The 18,744-nt window shown below is 41.9% G+C and overlaps 2 protein-coding genes across 2 annotated transcripts; both read right to left on the bottom strand.

Moving 5' to 3' along the window:
• Nucleotides 1-545: 545 nt before the first annotated feature.
• Nucleotides 546-3,088, bottom strand: LOC118877274 (uncharacterized). The gene is made up of 2 exons (XM_036815182.3): nucleotides 2,736-3,088; nucleotides 546-971 (listed from the first exon to the last, which is right to left on the bottom strand). Exons 1-2 carry the CDS (start codon nucleotides 2,856-2,858, stop codon nucleotides 597-599), a joined length of 498 nt encoding a protein of 165 aa, XP_036671077.3. The 5' UTR covers nucleotides 2,859-3,088; the 3' UTR covers nucleotides 546-596.
• An 11,353-nt stretch (nucleotides 3,089-14,441) lies between these two features.
• On the bottom strand, nucleotides 14,442-17,168 carry LOC118877273 (enolase-phosphatase E1). Its single transcript, XM_036815180.3, has 2 exons — nucleotides 17,065-17,168; nucleotides 14,442-16,993 (listed from the first exon to the last, which is right to left on the bottom strand). Exons 1-2 carry the CDS (start codon nucleotides 17,065-17,067, stop codon nucleotides 14,597-14,599), a joined length of 2,400 nt encoding a protein of 799 aa, XP_036671075.3. The 5' UTR covers nucleotides 17,068-17,168; the 3' UTR covers nucleotides 14,442-14,596.
• Between the last annotated feature and the right edge of the window lie 1,576 nt (nucleotides 17,169-18,744).

Below are 18,744 nucleotides of genomic sequence, written 5' to 3'. Positions count from 1 at the left end.
GAAACAGCCAGAAATGAAAATCTACACAATACAATTGCTTTTAATGACCTCACCGATTTGTGAGTAACAATTTTCAGAAAAAAGTATGTAAAATAATTTTTTAAAGGAAAAATTTCTTATATTGCATCCCAATCATACACTACTTTATAAAAAATACATTTATTTTTGTAACATCAATATTTATTATTTGTCGTTATTTTTGTTAGACAATGTTGTAAAATATCTTTTTAATCTTGCATATAATTTATTGTGAAATATTAAAATGATTAACTAATTTATATAAGGTTAATGCACATATTAACGCAGTCTTTCTTATACATGTTGGTTTTTCTTAGCCCTAATTTATTTTATTTTTTAAATGTGTCATGAAAATATTTATAGGTATAGATCGGATTTTAAAACATTAATTTCCCTAAACAAAGTTCAAGGTAAACGAATTAAAAGAGGACTATATCGAAATTATAAGAGACACTTTGCAAGGAAATACCTTTAGTTATTTTCATATACTTTGGCTTTATACACACATTGATTGGCAGATTACAGTATATTGTTTTGTTCACATTTATTTCGGACTAGTTCTATTCTCAGGAAGTCGTTTATACAATCGGATGAAGTTCCTTTGAACGCTCAGCTCGTTTTCGGCTGCTCCTCCTGGAGAACCACAGGATTTTGGATCGCCTTTGACTTGTGACCAAATCGGAATCCAGCTGGAGGCAGTTCCTACCGTTGGACATCTTAACCAGCTCCTCCTCCACATCCTTCTCCAACTCACTGGCATTGAGTATTTGTGCGACATGCGCCTCGTCAATTGTGCCTTTGAAGATGAGGGGATAGGGCCACTCGTGGCATATCGTGGGTCCACTGTAGTCCCTCAGAGCCTCTATCATCCTGTCCAGACGCCGCATCTCCTCGTGGTCATCGTTGAATTCCCGCACCTCATCCAACAAAGCGGCCACATCGGATTCGAGCACCTGTGAGATGGAGATGAGGGTGGAAATTGGATTAGCTGGAAATCGCTTATTTTGCTCGATTTGCATTGCGGTATCCGATGACACAATGACAGTGACGGCGTTACGGTCACTGATAGCCTTACTTTCCCTCTGGCTGAGTTATCCATCCGCCAACAATCCCACCCCCTCCCATTCACGCCATTCATTCGGCGATGTTCGGCTCGGATTTCAGCTACTATATCTTCCAACAGGCCTCGTCACTAGCGTCTCTATTAGCGCCCAATTAGCAAAGCCTCGGAACGCAACCAACTAAGCTCATGTTGGGTGCATGTCTCTAAAGGGTGGGGTCTACCCCAGACACCAACTAGCGGAAGAATAGGTCTTAAAGGAAAAGCTTATGTATTCAGATGGGTTGTACTAGCTTATAGGGAAATAATATATCACAGTATATAGTTTTCACATTATATAACAGTATATACTTTTGAATACTGAACATAATCGTAAGAAAATATGAATAAGTTGGGTAAAAATATAATATGATGTTAAGATTCAGTAATTCTTTCTCTGAAAATTTAATTGTAGATTCTATATTTATGGGGATTTATAAAAATGTATAATAATATATATATATATTATTGATATACATTTTATTTGGAACCTATTTGTCTAACCATGACTGTGTTATACATTGCAAACCCGTTCGTTCGCCTATGACCGAACCGACATTGTCTAATTAGTGGTGCCAGTAATCACTGCAACCCCCAATAACCTCCCTCACCCCCTCCCTCCCCTCTAACCCCTCCCTCCCCTCTACCCTCAACCTCTTGACCAGCGCAACATTCTAACATTTCGTTCCCAATAACTGGCTATAATTGCATTAACATGTTCCAAATAGCAGCCGCAGCTGTTAACAGAGCTACCGGGCGGCCTGTTAAACAACAGGTGATAACAGGTGGAATTAGAATGGGAATGGGAATCGCGATAAGATTTGTGAAGGCCAAAAGGGTTAATGGATATATCTGTCGACTATTGGAGGGCAAAAAAGTTTACTTAAATATTCCTTAAAATAATACGAATAAAAATAATTGTTATTGTCAGTTAACGGTTTATTAGTTGGGTACTAGTTCTGTTTTTATTGGGAATATATATTTATTTAATATTGTAATGGACTACAACCTGAAAAATTGCGTATCCGACCAGTTATAATAAGATAATGCCAATAAGAGGTACATTTTAAATGTATTTTTCTAAGATTTCAATGACAATAGTTTATGTTTATTCGGATAAAGCTTAGATATGTCAGCTATTTTTTTAAAATTAGTTAAATCAGTAAAACATATAAAATACCAGGATTTATTTGTATTTCTATCAGAAATAATACGGAATTACATATACAATGATTTCTAACTTTGATTTTATAATATTATTTTTAAAAAGTCTTTTTTAAAAAACCTCAATGATGGAAACGACTGTTTTTAGAGTGAAAGCCCGCATTTACAGAAAGTGAGTTATAAGGTTTTGTAAGTGATGGAGAGATAACAAAAGTGGCACAACGGCCAGATAAGAAGGAGAATGTCTATACATCGATGGAGAAGGTTGCGTATATAAAAGATATAGCAGATATAACCGCCTGTCGATGAGAGTTTAGCACTTGTGACCAATAACAAATGCAAACAAATGTCACTCTGTGGCCAAGTGGATTACCCTTGTATGGTAAAAACAATTTAAGGGTCAGGATTTAAGAGGGAGTGGTGGCTTTGCGGGGGCATTTGTCCGTTCAATTACCAAAAACTCAATATGCAGATTAATAACACATTTCAGCACTTGGCGGACACGACCGCGCAAACTTTCAACGCTGTGGAGCAGCTGCCTCCTGCGCTGCACCGCCGCACTAATTGGCTCCGTCATCGCGACATCGGCATCTGTGATGCCCCGAATAATTTATTTTATTCTATGGCCGACCGACGGCGACACTTGTCCAATTTTCGGTTCGTTCTCGGACTCTTACATAGCGCTAATTTGTGTTTGGGTTCCGATTTTTTTTTATATATTTATTTGCCCGTTTTTTTGTAGGGTTCTATGTTTTTTTGCGGCAGCTGGAATTCCGCTCGCGAACAGCGCTCGCCGTTGACTGAGGCCTCTTCTTTCAATGAAAAAATTGTTTACGTGCGTCAATCAACCGGGCACTTGAGTGTGTGAGTGTGTGTATCGCACACTCACGTATTCACACACACACAACCACTGAGTAGAGAACAAAGAACCAAATGAGAACATTAGTCGCCGCGGAGAGCTCTTTATCACTGCAATTTTCAGGGGACAACAAAAATATAAAACACGTTTTTATCAAATTGTTTCTTTCTGTAAACAATTTTTTTTCGATACCCTGCTATGGGGTTTTTTCCTCATCAATAACTACTTTCTTTTATTTTTGATTTAAAGGTGAATTTTTAATATCATTTTTTGTTAATATGGTTTTTACTGGAAAAATGTTTTTAAAAAAATAGCTTTTTCATTTTAGCCATTAACTAATGACATTAAGATATTTTATAACAAGAAGTTACGATGAACATTGAATGAAAATTCCAAGAAATGCGACAAAATTCAAAATTAGAGGATATAGTTTTCCAAACCTTTATGGGACTTTAAAAAAAAGGCATTAGCCTTAGGACTTGATTAAAAATTAGAATATTTTTCTTAGTAAATAATATTTCCTTAAAGTGAATCGATAAATATTAATGTAACTGATTGTAAAATCTTATAAAAATCAGGAAAGTTAAAAACAGAAAAATTGTGTATTTCTGTGGTATCCTAAAAGCAGGCAATGCAATTTCCAACACACTTGAGCAACAAATTTCCCCTACTCACAGCCTGGAAGTATGCAACACTCTTCGCCTTTCCCTGGCAGCCCAGAAGTATGCAGCAGTTTTCCATATTCATATGCAAGCCGCAATGATTTTAGAGCTGCTCGTTGACTCGGCTTTAATCGTGCTTTTCTTTGGCTCAACTCAGCCTCATCCTCATCCACATCCACATCTCCATTCTCATCCTCAACCCATTCCGCTGAAAGCCAAACAAGCATCAGCTGCTAGCCATTAAAATTTTAATTTTGTGCACCATTTGCCACCATCTTGGCCCACTGGGCACCGATCCCATCTCGCCAACGCCATAGCCATAGCCATTGCCATTGCCATTGCCATCGCCATCGCCATAGCAATCCCGTCCAAAGCCCTTGGCTTGAGCGATTATGTTGATGGCCAAGCCGGTTCTGCTTACCTGCAGGGCCACGCCCTCTTTGCCGCCGCCGCCTCCTCCTTGTCGATAATACGCTCAATTCAATTTGCATATTCAGTTGTCCAATGAAGCGCACACCACCCAGCAGCGTTGCGATCCACCCTCCTTGCCAGCTTCCAATTCAATCCCGAGAAGCACCCTGCCCCAACCGGTGGCACGTCCAAGCAAACGGTCTTTTTCTGAGCCATCCAGGTTGTTGGCCACTTGAAAGCAGCCAAAATGTGCCGCTGACAGCAGCGCACGCATGAGCTGCATGAACAGCTTGCTCACTGTAAAAAAATATGGGTGAAGAAACTTTAACCAAATCTGTCATTAGTTTAACGACCTTGAATCATTAAAGAAATTGGTCTAAACTTGTTTAAAGCAGTTAAATCACTTAAAAACCTGTCTAAAAGTACAACAAATCTGTTGGACTTATGAATTTTAAAAATATTATTGCATACTTTTAAGCAACTTTATAAGACCTTGCTAAACCCTATGATTCTTGATGGCATTCTTGAATGTTATATATTAAAGTAGAAAAAGAGGTCTTAAGTTGATAAAAAAAACATTGTCTTTCGAAACGAATACGTCTCTTTTAGAATTTTAGCTATACCTTGCATACTTTTGAGCATCATCAGAAGAAATTTGAAATCGGAATACATTTTTTTTGAATCCTTAAATGTTTTCTTTTAATTAGTCTCTTAAAAAATTTATAATCTTAGCGTTTCAAAGTTATAATTATTTTTTCCGTGCACCTTGAGCTACCAGATCCAGCTCCTGCTCCTTGAATCCTTCCAGCTCGGAGTCGTCCTCACCTGCTGTTAGTCCATTACGTTAGCAATTTAACTTGCGCCACGTAAACATGATTATCATCTTAAGTGCAGTGTGTGTGGGCGGTGCACTGTGCGTGCGGCGGGTGGGAAAAACTTCGCCGCCAGCTGCGGATTGTAAGCTCGTTGGCTCGCTGTTTAACAAGTTTCAATCTGCTTAAAACTGCAATTAATTTAAACGGTTTCCCTCTATTTTTTTTTGTTTTGCCCCATTATTGCCGAAAACAGTGGTTCGGATCGCCACCCCAACGCAATCCGGATTGCAATCCGGTTAGAGTGCTCTGCTGCCCTAATTGAGCTTGTCAAAATCAGCCAGCAAGGTGGGGCGAATTTTTGGCCAGGACACCTGTGAAGGATTCAACTCGCAGGCGGCGCAGGTGTTCCGGCCAGGAACTCGGATGCGGACTCGGTCCTTGTCACCAGCAGGTGGTGGTCGTTGGCTTGGGTGGTGTCCAATCCCGAAGCTGATCCCGTTGAAGCAGATTGCAGCAGATTGAACCGCATGAGGAGTCGCCCACACATCAGGCACACACATCCCTCGCTGGAATTGTGAGAAAATTGCAACAGCCGCTTGATTAATTTGGGGGCGGGCACAAGATAAAATTTGTGGGCGTGGCTGCCACGCAACACCATTTTATGGCCCCGATATGATGGGTGTGTTGAGGGTGTCGAGTGATAGAGGGGTGTATAGGGCTAGCTGAAAATAATATAATTTGAGATATAGAAAAAAAAAAACATTTTTGGGATCAAGGCCTCAAGAACTTAAATATATGTATATAGTAAAATAAAATATTTTTGGGATCGAAACATTGCTTGTTTGATATTTCCATCGAGTGATGAGGGGTGTATAGGGTCAGCTTATTAATATATAAATAATATATAATTTGAGATATAGAAAAATATTACATTTTTGGGATCAAGGTCTTAAGAACTTAAAGATATATAGTAAAATAAAATATTTTTGGGATCAAAACGTTGGTTATTTGATATTTCCAACAATTATGTGATGTATCGTGTACTTATAAACCATATATTATAATGTCTTACCCTTTAAACCAGGGTACTTAAAAGTTGTAATCTCACCATAACCATTTTTGTATCACTCTCACTTGTTTTACCGCTTGACAGGGTAAATACGAACCCGAAAAACAAGGACCAACGGCAAAGAGTTCATCTGGCAGACAGTGAAAAAAAGGAGAAAGCTCACTCACGACTACAACTGCATTTATGCAAATATTAATATAGATATACTCGCACACACACACACACACACTGTCAGGGACAGACAGACAGAAAGAGAGGGCATCACAAAGTACCGTTGACAAACCCATTATCAGGAAAACAAACCGGAGATTAACTTGGCAAAATGTCTGCAGACGTCAAAAAAAACAGGAATGGTCGGCGAGAGCGAGCGAGAGGGCAGTAGTTGGATAACCACCAGATGCTGAATAAAATATGAGCAAACACACACACACACACACACAGTCAGAGATGGAAAAAGATAGAGCGCGACGGCGAGAGGATGCAGACACACGCATTTGGTCCTGCAAAAGTGACACATGAGCGTAATAACAGCTAAGACCTTGCTAAGCATCCGGCAGTCAACAACCACTTGCTGGATGCCCATCCCATCCACATCCGCATCCTGCGTCCTCGTCCTCGTCCTGGTCCTCCATCTCGTCCTGGTCGAGCACATCCAACATCCCCTCCTGGTTTTTGGCCGCCGCTGCACTCAGCATGATTACAAATTATAACGTCTGAGCAATCGCCGCCAGTTCTGCGACTGTGTGTGTGCATAAAGGGGCGGTCCCGGTACCGCCCATAGGAAATATAACTCCTCAACTTTTGCCAGCCATACTGGGGGAAAAGGATATCGGAGTTGCTGTGAAAAAAGGTAAGGGATAGTAAAAAATAAAGTCAATAGCTGGGTTTTAAAAAATATAAATTTTTCCTTTGCTATTTATCATACATATTTTATTGCCTACTTTTGGGTTCCCAAAATAAGTAATTTCAAATCTTTAACAATTTTACAGCTTTCTAGTGGTAACAGAAGTATTTTATCACATTTTTGTATAATTTTAAAATATATATTTATTTTCTTTGTCATTTATCAAAATACTTTTTATTGCATACTTTAAGGAACCTAAAAAAGAGTTTTCAAATCTTTTGAAATCTATTTTCTTTTAAATCTTTTTATGTATTGCAAAAATATTTTATCACATCTTTGTATTTATGTTCAACAATCCTCTTTTTGAAATCTTTTATAAAGTAAATAACACTATATTCTAAGTGTTTAACCTATGACAAACAAAGTTTATCCTAAGAACTAACATATTCAATTTACATTGTGTTCCTAAAATTACGTATAATAGGTAAAATGATGACCTATTTTGCTTTTAAAATACCTTTAAACATTACACCTACTTAAAAATGTAGGATTCTAATTTCAAAAATATTTTTGTATAGTATGTCTAAATTCCCAGTAATTTTTTTAAGTGCATCTCGATGATGCCGCCGGCTGCGTTTTTAACTTTGGGGTGGGGCGGTGGCTGGCAAGCGGTTAACGAATTTGTTGCACGCACCGCTCGCCAGATTCAGCTCCGTCCTTCGTCCTGATCCGCCGTGTGCCTGCTGGTGGTTGGCCAGACAGGATGCCCGGACTGCCAACCTTGCCCCTGGTTGGTCCTGCCATCCCCTGCCCCTGGGACCTTCCAACCCCGCTCCTTCATCCCCTGCAGTCAGCCGCATCCGCTTTCCCCTGGCCCCTGCTTAGATAATTCCGTTAGCTTGCAGTGTTTTCGTTGTTGTCCTAATAACTTAATTATGCATTTGCCAGCAAAGTGCTCTAAGCGCTTTTTTTGTGTGCAGCATTTAAAATGGCGTCTGCGTCCCCGGAAGGAGAAACTGGGCAGGTTGCGGATGGGATGGGGGTCACATGGGTCATCCGTCTGGCGGCGGCTTTCCACTTAAAATCCAGGCCCAAGCTCACTGCGAATTGGGGGCAGAAGTCAAGGTGAACAAGTTTTCTCGGTATGTTTCTAAAATCTCTAGAGCTTTTAAAACAATGGCTTAATTGTGTAAAACTATGGGGTTAAATATTAAGTACTGGCGGCATAATGTGGCACTGTGTTTCTGAAATCTGAAAAGGCAAGTTTTACGGTTCAAGTATCCTCATAAATAAAATGAAATGTTTTATTGCATTAATAAAATTTGTCTGGTCAGCAAATATTTCAGAGGTAAGATCTTGAAAAATGTTCAATGCACATACCCGGTTAAACATTTCAAAGCAAACATTCCGACGTCCAAGTTATTGTTTTTATATCTCCAGAGAATACAGCAGCATAAAATGTTTTTACCTCAGAGTTGGGTAGTTTCTCCAAATTGTCCGGGTACTCAAATGCTTAAACCCGCTTTCCCCCAATTTGAATAATAATATCACGAACTATTTCGGGCAGCAAATGAGCAACCTTTTCGCTATCAGGACATGATGTCCTGGCATCTACAACTTACTTTTACTACTCCACTAGGTTTATGACCACTTTCGCTGGGGAATCGCGAGTGGTTGGCTGGCTTTAAGAGGGTGGTCTTAAAAGGGGTGGCACGTGGCAGAGTGCGCGATTTTTCAAGTCGCAAGGTCAAGCCGATGTAACCCATTGTGGCTGCAAAAGGCGGCCCACGCACATCCTAACCTAAATCCTTTTTGATTAAATTCAATGGTTTATATCCAATATCCCCCCGAACATTTTATATGTCTTTGAAACGAATTTTTCTCGGCTGAATCCCATTTTTGTGTTGCTCTTCTGGCTAACACACACATAGCCACACACAAAACACACCCACTCACACACACGGAGACATAAAACAAAATGGAGACAGTCGACCGGAGGAGAAAATAGATTGAAGTGTAATCATGGTTTTGAACTGCTCCTCGGTCATACATTTAATCCGAGCCAACGTAGCAGACACAAAATGGCCAAAAACGGCCAACGAAGTGAGAGAGAAAGTAAGCGTTTAGCTTGCCTCTCCTACCGGTTTACCTACACTCGGAGAAATTCGCTTTTGGTTCCTCAAATACATAAAAATCTACGAAATCTAGACGAAAGAGATTATATTTTGTCTATAGGGAAGAGGTTAAGTAGTGATAATAATATGAACAAAGTTAGATGCTAGTTTAAGGACACTAAAAATATAAAAGATAGCTTAAGATATTTTAAATTTTCAGTAAAGGTGTCTAAAAGTATACTATGAAAAATAATTTCACACAAAATCCTAGAAGCTTGAAGACTTTGGCGTAGGAAGAACATATACATATGCTGATTTATAATAGTTGAAACTTACTATATCTTCATATTGTAATCCTTATAAATGGAAATCAAAACCAGCTGGTATAAGTACTTCCTGAATCCTACTTTTTTCAGTTTTTCCAGTGTGCCCAGTCACATATATAAAACAAAAGACATTGTAATTGGAGGATATTGGAATGGGCACACGGACGAGGAAAAGTTCGAGGGCTCGTGCGGTGATGCTTATTCCGCCTGACTGATTGGTGGCTCCTTTGTCTCTGCTCCCTGCCCCCTGCTCCCTGCTCCGGATGTCTCTGCCTGTGTGGCCCCATCTCCATTCTTCTCCGTCTCCGGAGCTCGGTCTTCTTATTCTTCGAGTGTTATCTAAGTTTGTTTGAATAAACTTAAGCGAATGTTTTGTAAGAAGATTTCCTTTATTGCCAGAGAGTGACTTGGCTTTGCTTGACAACCACATATGGCTAACTAGCTGGATGGCAAGGGGGGCTATAAGTCGGATACTGCAGTTCCCCCAAACTTCCCTCAAACGAGACTTTTCAAGTTCGCTTTGCATTTTGTGTGTAGAATATCTGTCTGTTTGAGTTCAATGCTTTTCCCCCTTGTGATTGGCCCCAATATCGATTCGGTTGAAATCGTTTCGGTGCTCTATAATTCCACCTTAAGCCAATTTAACAACACCGGCACTTGACCCGGCCATCAGTGTATCATAATAAAAGCTATAATTTCAGCAATCTAGAAACACCGGACACAAACAAACAAAGGCTTAGTGTGGCTCGGTTCGATTTTGAAATAATACTTAATGGCCGTAAAATTATACGGTACAGCCAAGTGTCCTTTGGATGCGGATCCTGCTGCTTTTGCGGCCCCGCATTTGGGGCTTATGACCGTAGAGAGTTGCCTCCATAATCGTTCTGCGGTTTGATGTCTGCCTCCCGAAAGATGATTGCAAATAATCATACAGTGCGTTTCATTGAAGTAGGACAGTTAGGCGTTTTGGCTTAAGTTAAATGCTAGGCTAAATGAAGACCTATAACATAAATCACAGGTTGCTTAGATAAGTGAAGACCCAAAGACTATGCACATAAGCCAATTGAAAATTCAAAATAATATTTAATGAAAATTGTGGCTTAATAAACTTATCTATCAGTGGCTTTTCTACTATATAATGGTAATTATTTACTCATTCAGTGACCTAATTTAATTTAATTTATAATAATTTCAATTTCACATTTTTTCCCAAGTGTGTTACCTTAAATCTCGTAGGCCCCAGCTGAAAAGCAATAATCTTGATTAGTTTTAACCGACACCCCAAACAATGAACCTTTAAAGGATTGTTAAACAAAGGTCTCTGCCCTATTATTTATGCAAAACGCTACATCAATTCATTAAGGATGTACAAACAGTTTTCAATTTGGCCAACATCTGAGTAGAGCTCTTGAGTCGAAACATAAGCTCACCCAGAATGATTGAATATTCTACACCAATTTTATATCAATTCCATCTTATTTTGTTGACCCCAAGCAGTTGGCCCCTGTCCCATCCATCATTTTCACCGACCAGCCCGAGGAAACTTGAAGGATCTGGCCAGTGTTTGATATGTGTCTATATCATTGTCTCAACCTTTTGTCGAGGGTGTCGATGCTTACATGGGCGTGTGGAGAATTTTTAACTCAGGGCAGACTCTTAAAATGGCCATAAAGCAAATTGTGAAAAATTATTGTGTGTATAAAATTTAATGACATGTCAAAAAGGATATCCGGCATACGCTCCTTGGGCTCCTTCCGTGTTGTTGATGTTGTTATTGCTGCTGGTGGCCTGTGCCCGTGTTGCCGTTGACGAGCTGGACAAATGGCCAGGGTCCTGTGGCCATCAGATCCTCGTGGGCGGACGTGTAATGTCCTGTAAGTCCTGACAATTTTAGTCTAGTTGCCGGCGTATTTGTATTTACTTCTTTGTGTCCGAGGCCAACACATAATCAAGCGCAACTTTATTATTTTGTCCAACAACTACGCTCGGTGCCGGGGTTATTTTTATGCCCGGCTCAGCCGGTCCCTATATGTATGGCACAACCATATAGCTGTCTGTTGTGCGGTCTTTATGCCCGTCATCATTATGCCCTTGCCTTGGCTTCGCCGTTTGCTATTTGCCAGTTGCCATGTTCCATGCTCCATGTGCCATGTTCCGAGCTGCACATTTTATAGTTTTCAAAAGTCACAAAAATGTCAATTGCTTGTCTTGCCCTCCCCCGGCTTCATCCTTCCCCTCATCCTTGCTCCTCCAAATGGCATTGAATAAATTATATTGTGGTCATAAAGTTGCTGCACCATGTTTACCACACAGATAGATATGGCCATGTCCATGTTCATGTCCATGTCCATGCACAGAAAGAAATGGGGGTTCCAGAATCCAAAGCACATAAAAGGAGGTTGCAAATAGTAATATATATCTCTTCAAAAAAGTTTTACAAAAATCAGAAAATTTACTTGATATATTATTTTTAATGTACTCTTTAGAAACTGACTTTAAACCATAGAAGATTTCTTTGCTCTTCTTGTAAGGGTGCTAAGGGTGTTCAAAAGGGTGTTACGAAAATTACAAAAAAATCGTGATAATAGATTGATATATCTATGATAATGTATACTTTACCAACTGATTTTGAATCATCAGAGATTTCTTAATTCTCCAAATCTTGAATGGATTTTATTTGAGTTAGGGCACATAAATTCTATTATTATCCAGTTCTTTAGTTCTCAGTGCAGCTGATGTCATAATGGTTGGACCCTGGTATCTTGACATCTTATCTTGGTCCCCGGAATAGTTATATTTGCATTTGACCAAATAGGGGAATCAAGCTAATCAGCGACAGGAATTGATTTTGCAGAATGACTGTTGGATCAACAAATTAAACCCACTTCAATAATGAGAGGCCATTAAGTGATAAATTATGGCCCCAAGCATGTGACCGAGAACTTTTTGAATTTTAATCAAGCTAAAATTTGAGGCAGTTGCCATCGGGTCAGGGTCGAAAGCCATAATTTCACTTTCATTACTCTCGCTGCTCCTTGGAATGTCCTGTTAATGTGCCATGCTCGAGTGGAGCATAAATCTATTTATGCGGTCCTCCGCAAGCTTTCGCCTCGGCTTGAACCCTTGGTAATTGAAAATATTTGAAATAATTCATACAATTTTTATGTGATTTCTCCCCCGAAAAAAGAAACTTTATCCTGGGGTGAGTGGGTGTCTTGTCGCGACTTATCAGATCGTATAATTTAGCGCAGATAATTGTTTTAATGATGTCATAATTTCGCCTTGATGGCGTGCTTACAAAATGGCTTCAACTGATTTATGCTCCATTCCGATTCGAATGCCCATACCCGTACCCCCCGGAGTACCAGATTCCCCGAGTGGGGGCGTCAGCCTGGGGGCTTGTGCACTTGTAGATACCGCAGATAGTGGCATACGTAACCAGTTTGCCGCTCGACAAAAGAGTAAATAACGGCATTGCATGATTTATGTGGCCAAACAAAGCGCAGCAAAACGATATACCTACAGTGGAAAAAATACGAGCTTAAAAACTCTTTAAGTCTACTGGAATCATACAAGTTATGTATTTATGAAATGAGCCTGATTATTGCGTTCTTAAACATATTTTTTCGAAAATGTGTTAATGCTTTAATTCTATGTATTTCTTGTTTCAGAAGTAGCATAATTTTGCCACAAATTAGATTATTTATATAACTAATTAACCAACTATCTTAAGTAAGCAATTACTGTATTTTAATAATATGTTAAGTTTTAAAAAATTCCACAACATCGTTACAAAAATCAAAAACGTAAATATATCTATTAAAACCCTTTAACTCCCTGGTGAATTTACTAATCCGAATCAAAACTGAAAGACCTGCGGTAAAATAAATATTTATAGTGTAGTACCCACACCTGCCCCCGGGCAATGAGAGCCGGGCCACCTGAGTGACTGTCCCTGCTCCACATATCTGGCAGGGCGAGATTGTGTGGGCGCTAACCACTTGAAAACGTTAAATAAGTTGTCTAACCACACATTAAACCAATTTGGCACTGCGCTGGCCGCCAGTCTGGCACCTTGGATTGTGCCAGCAGGTCCTGCCAGCTCCGCCTCCATCGGCCCGTCCCAGGATCCCCGTTTTGGACCCGCCCACTCAAGTCCCTGGCTGCCATAAATCATAGGGCGACCCACGTATGTGACTACTTGGGCTAGGGGATCGATAAATTATTATTAGTTCGTCTGTCCAACGGTCCCCGTGCCGAGTCCTTCCTCTTTGGGCCAACCTCCTTGTTGGAGGCGCGTGCAAAGGAAGTTGTTAGATCCCAGAAAGGAGCGCTGACCGAAATCCTTGGCTCGCTGCGGTTCAAATGCCTTTTAACTTAACAACTTTTTTTTTCTGCTCCTGCCAACACCAAACAACGACCCACACCCGCACACCCACGCTCGCAAATCAATTGGCGGGTGGAGGCACTGACAGAAAATATTTTTAAAATATTTTGGATAATTATTATAATACCATTTGTATTTGGGTATTATGAATACCTATATACCAAAAAACATTGTTAATTCCTACTCAAAATCAAAATAGTTTGGGACCATCATAATATGTGGGATTTATAGAATTATTTTAAGTAATAATAGCTTTAAAATTTCTTTCAGTGCAGGGATAAAGGGGCTGAGAAGGACATGGCAGGCCAGGGCAAACCCTTAACGTTGTGTGTAAAGTGGACTTGACATGAGATTAACATCTTCAAAAGCATAGCTTAAAATATTTGTTAGAGTTCGCCGAAGTTGTGCCTGGCAGCGAGTAAGGTGCCAGGACCCGGGACGAAATACAGGACCCAGGGTCGAGTCCTGACCAGCCCGCTGACCCGTCGCCCTCACCCACCTCGATTTTGGATAATTGCGTTCCTGTGCGCTGAGCCATGAGCTTAACTGTTGCTGTCATAACTAAGCGAAAAGGTACACAATTTATGGAATCGAGTCCAAGTCCCATTCCCAACAGGTGCCCAGTCCTCGGAGTGGGCTCCCCGGAGTCGGATAAGCACAAACACAGGCGGGATATGGTATAACAATTTTTGTTGGATTTATTCGTTGATTTCAATCGTTAAATAATAGCAAAACTTACGGCCTAATAGTGGTTGGTGGGGGTGAGTGGTTCGAGTCGTGAACGAGTTGTTCAGGTACAGGTTGAGGTATATTCGCGCAAGTCGAGTCTTACAGGGCACGGCGATGACGCAGCTTCAGGCGGCGCACAGTCTTGTACCGGTAGCCCTCGTCCCCGAGGACAGCGGAGTCCTGGGACACTTCCTCGACGGGCGCATCAGCCACCACCTCCTCCTCGGCGGGGGGCAGGTAGTCGCCGGCAATCTCGGAGACATCGCGGCGCTGGCGGTACTTCAGGCGACGCACGGTCTTGTACTGGTAGCCATCGGCAGCCAGGACAGCGGAGTCCTGAGAAGCTTCCTCAACAGGAGCCTCCTCCAGAGGAGCCTCGGTGACGACCTCCTCGGAAGGGGGCAGGTATTCGTTGGCGATCTCGGAAACATCCCGGCGCTGGCGGTACTTAAGACGGCGCACGGTCTTGTACTGGTATCCATCGGCAGCAAGAACAGCGGAATCCTGAGAAGCAGCCTCGACTGGAACTTCCTCAATGGGGGCTTCGGTAGCAACATCCTCAGTAGGAGGCAGATATTCGTTGGCGATCTCAGAAACATCACGACGTTGACGGTACTTCAGGCGGCGGACAGTCTTGTACTTATATCCATCAGCGGAAAGAACAGCAGAGTCCTGGCTAGCTTCCTCAATTGGAACCTCCTCAACTGGGGCATCGGCAACAACCTCCTCAGATGGGGGCAGGTATTCGTTGGCAATCTCGGAAACATCGCGGCGCTGGCGGTACTTCAGGCGACGCACGGTCTTGTATTGGTATCCATCGGCGGCCAAAACAGCGGAGTCTTGGGAAGCTTCCTCAACAGGAGCCTCCTCCAGAGGAGCCTCAGTAACGACCTCCTCGGAAGGGGGCAAGTATTCGTTGGCGATCTCGGAAACGTCACGACGTTGACGGTACTTAAGACGACGCACGGTCTTGTATTGGTATCCATCGGCAGCAAGGACAGCGGAATCCTGAGAAGCAGCTTCGACTGGAGCTTCCTCAATGGGGGCTTCGGTAGCAACATCCTCAGTGGGGGGCAGGTACTCATTGGCGATTTCGGAAACATCCCGACGTTGACGGTACTTCAGGCGACGGACAGTCTTGTACTTGTATCCATCAGCGGAAAGGACAGCAGAATCTTGGCTAGCTTCCTCAATGGGAACCTCCTCAACTGGGGCATCAGCAACAACCTCTTCGGTGGGGGGCAGGTATTCGTTGGCAATCTCGGAAACATCACGACGCTGACGGTACTTAAGACGGCGGACAGTCTTGTACTTGTATCCATCAGCGGAAAGGACAGCAGAATCCTGGCTAGCTTCCTCAATGGGAACCTCCTCAACTGGGGCATCAGCAACAACCTCTTCGGTAGGGGGCAGGTATTCGTTGGCAATCTCGGAAACGTCCCGACGCTGGCGATACTTCAGGCGACGCACGGTTTTGTACTGGTAACCATCGGCGGCCAGAACAGCGGAATCCTGAGAAGCTTCTTCAACTGGGGCTTCCTCAATGGGGGCTTCAGTGGCAACATCCTCAGTGGGGGGCAGGTACTCATTGGCGATTTCGGAAACATCCCGACGTTGACGGTACTTCAGGCGACGGACAGTCTTATATTTGTATCCATCTGCGGAAAGGACAGCAGAATCCTGGCTAGCTTCCTCAACTGGAGCCTCCTCAATTGGGGCATCGGCAACAACCTCCTCAGTTGGGGGCAGATAATCGTTGGCAATCTCGGAGACATCGCGGCGCTGTCTGTACTTAAGGCGACGCACAGTCTTGTACTGATAACCATCAGCGGCCAGGACAGCGGAATCCTGAGAAGCAGCCTCGACTGGAGCTTCCTCAATGGGAGCTTCGGTAGCAACATCCTCAGTAGGAGGCAGGTACTCGTTGGCGATCTCGGAAACATCACGACGATGGCGGAGCTTCAGGCGACGGACAGTCTTGTACTTGTATCCATCAGTAGAAAGAACAGCGGAATCCTGGCTGGCTTCCTCAATGGGAACCTCCTCAACTGGGGCATCAGCAACCACCTCTTCGGTAGGGGGCAGGTATTCGTTGGCAATCTCGGAAACATCGCGGCGCTGGCGGTACTTAAGACGACGCACGGTCTTGTACTGGTATCCATCGGCAGCAAGAACAGCGGAATCCTGAGAAGCTTCCTCAACTGGGGCTTCCTCAATGGGGGCTTCAGTGGCAACATCCTCAGTGGGGGGCAGGTACTCGTTGGCGATCTCGGAAACATCACGACGATGACGGAGTTTCAGGCGGCGCACGGTCTTGTAGCGGTATCCATCTTCTCCCAGGGCGGCGGGGTCTTGGGCCAGCTCGGCACCAACTTCCTCCGCCGGCGGGATGTACTCGTTCACGATCTCGGAGACGTCACGACGGTGCCTGGCTTGTTCGACAGGAATCACTGCAGCCGTCGCGGCGGCAATAAAGATGCACGCTAAGAAAAGTTTCTGCAATGCGGAGGAATGTATAATGTTAGAGTAATCCTGTGGCTAGGGCATCCTGCTGAGGGGATATTCACCATTTTGCTATAGATCTCCAAGCTAATTGCTTTAACGATGGAATCTATGGGTCGAATGATTAATAGTCGCAATTTGTCCGCATATTTATACGCTCCAATGTTTGCCAGCTTCAAGCCAAACAATGACCAGCGCTCTGTTTGCCGGCAAACAGCGGCGGAAACCGAAATCGAAACCGATTCCGAATCGGTAACAAAGCAATGAATCTGGCCAAAGCCCCAACATGCGCCACTCGAGCCCTCAAGTGCCCCCGCCACCCTTGGCGTCCCCCAGCCTCATCTTCACGTGGAGATTAGGCCCAGCTGGAAGCCGGTTTGGTCTAGAGCACAGTGGGTAAAATAGGCAAAAATATAGAAAAGGCTTATGCCATCATATTCCAACTTAAAGACAAAAGAGAATGTGAAACTCCAAATACAAATCCTATTGATATTATATTCTTAATATGGAATCAAAAAGGGTAAAGCTCTTTAGTTTTGATTGCATTTAAAAGAAGAGAAATTACATTTTGTATTAACATACAATTACCAACGCCATTTAGGCAAAGTCCTAACTTATTAATAAAATATTCTGGATATAGGATAAAAAACAGTTTTGAATTAGAAATGGAAAATATATATTTTCTGTCCTCATATTAATACTATCCTTCATCACACCTGTATAGTTTCTTATGAGTTTCATACCTGTACCGCCTATATAAAACTGATACATCTAAAGAACCGTTGGTTATTATGAAATAGTTAGACAAAAAATTTAATTTTTTTATCGAATTAAAATGCTCTCATTTTTTCTAGTATGTGTAAGATATCTTGATCTTATACCATCAAATTATTAAAAAATTGTTAATTTTAAGCACTCAATTGAACCCAATTTCCTTTATTTCTATTTCCATTGATAGAAAATTGTTTATTTTGAGCAGCAGACATAATATTTGGTCAAAATTGGGTTGTCTATCCCATAGTCCATAGGTGGAGTTGCCCGAAGATTGCCCAGTGCGGAACTAAATGGTCTACGTTTCGCTTTCGTTTGAGGTTCGCTGCTCCGATCGGATTCGACTGCTATTGCTATACCTTAAGATACAGCTTCACGGTCAAGAGCGAGCATCGGACCTCTTAACAAGATTTAATGCAAAAACACAATGGTATCGAGCATTTTAATGGCACCGTGCGTTTGCTCGCCCAGCACGGACATTTATTAATAGTTTCGAACGTTAATTTCTCAAGTGGCTATCGGTAATTTGCGTACTACTCGGTTCGGAGTTCAACGAACCGCTCAAGATTGATGGTTGGCGAAAGGTCGCACGGGCAGCACGACGTATTTGTTTAATGGGTTTCCCTAATAGGTATTCGAGTTTGTTTTAATTTGTTCCGTTTTGTGATTCGTAAAGGATTTGTTTTATATGAGATTTCTACATATTGAATTTAATCAGATAACTGTGTGAAATATTACTGAATAATATTATAAAACAATAATTAAATTAGCAATTTAAGACTATAAGAAAAAATAAGCAGAACAAATACCCACGCCACACCAATGTAAACGTTTTATTTAAAAACTTTTAATATACGAGTGTTGCGACGTTTGTAATGTTCATGTCAATCTATAATCGTTTTAATATCTTATACAAATGTGAAGTTACTACACCTCCTAGGAACTGCTAATCTAAAAAGAACGTAAGTAAAATA

The sequence above is a fragment of the Drosophila suzukii genome, chromosome 3 (genome assembly GCF_043229965.1).
Source record: "Drosophila suzukii chromosome 3, CBGP_Dsuzu_IsoJpt1.0, whole genome shotgun sequence".
Taxonomy (NCBI): Eukaryota; Metazoa; Arthropoda; class Insecta; order Diptera; family Drosophilidae; genus Drosophila; species Drosophila suzukii.
Note: the sequence above shows the minus strand (reverse complement) of the source record. Positions and strands in the feature narration are given on the sequence as shown.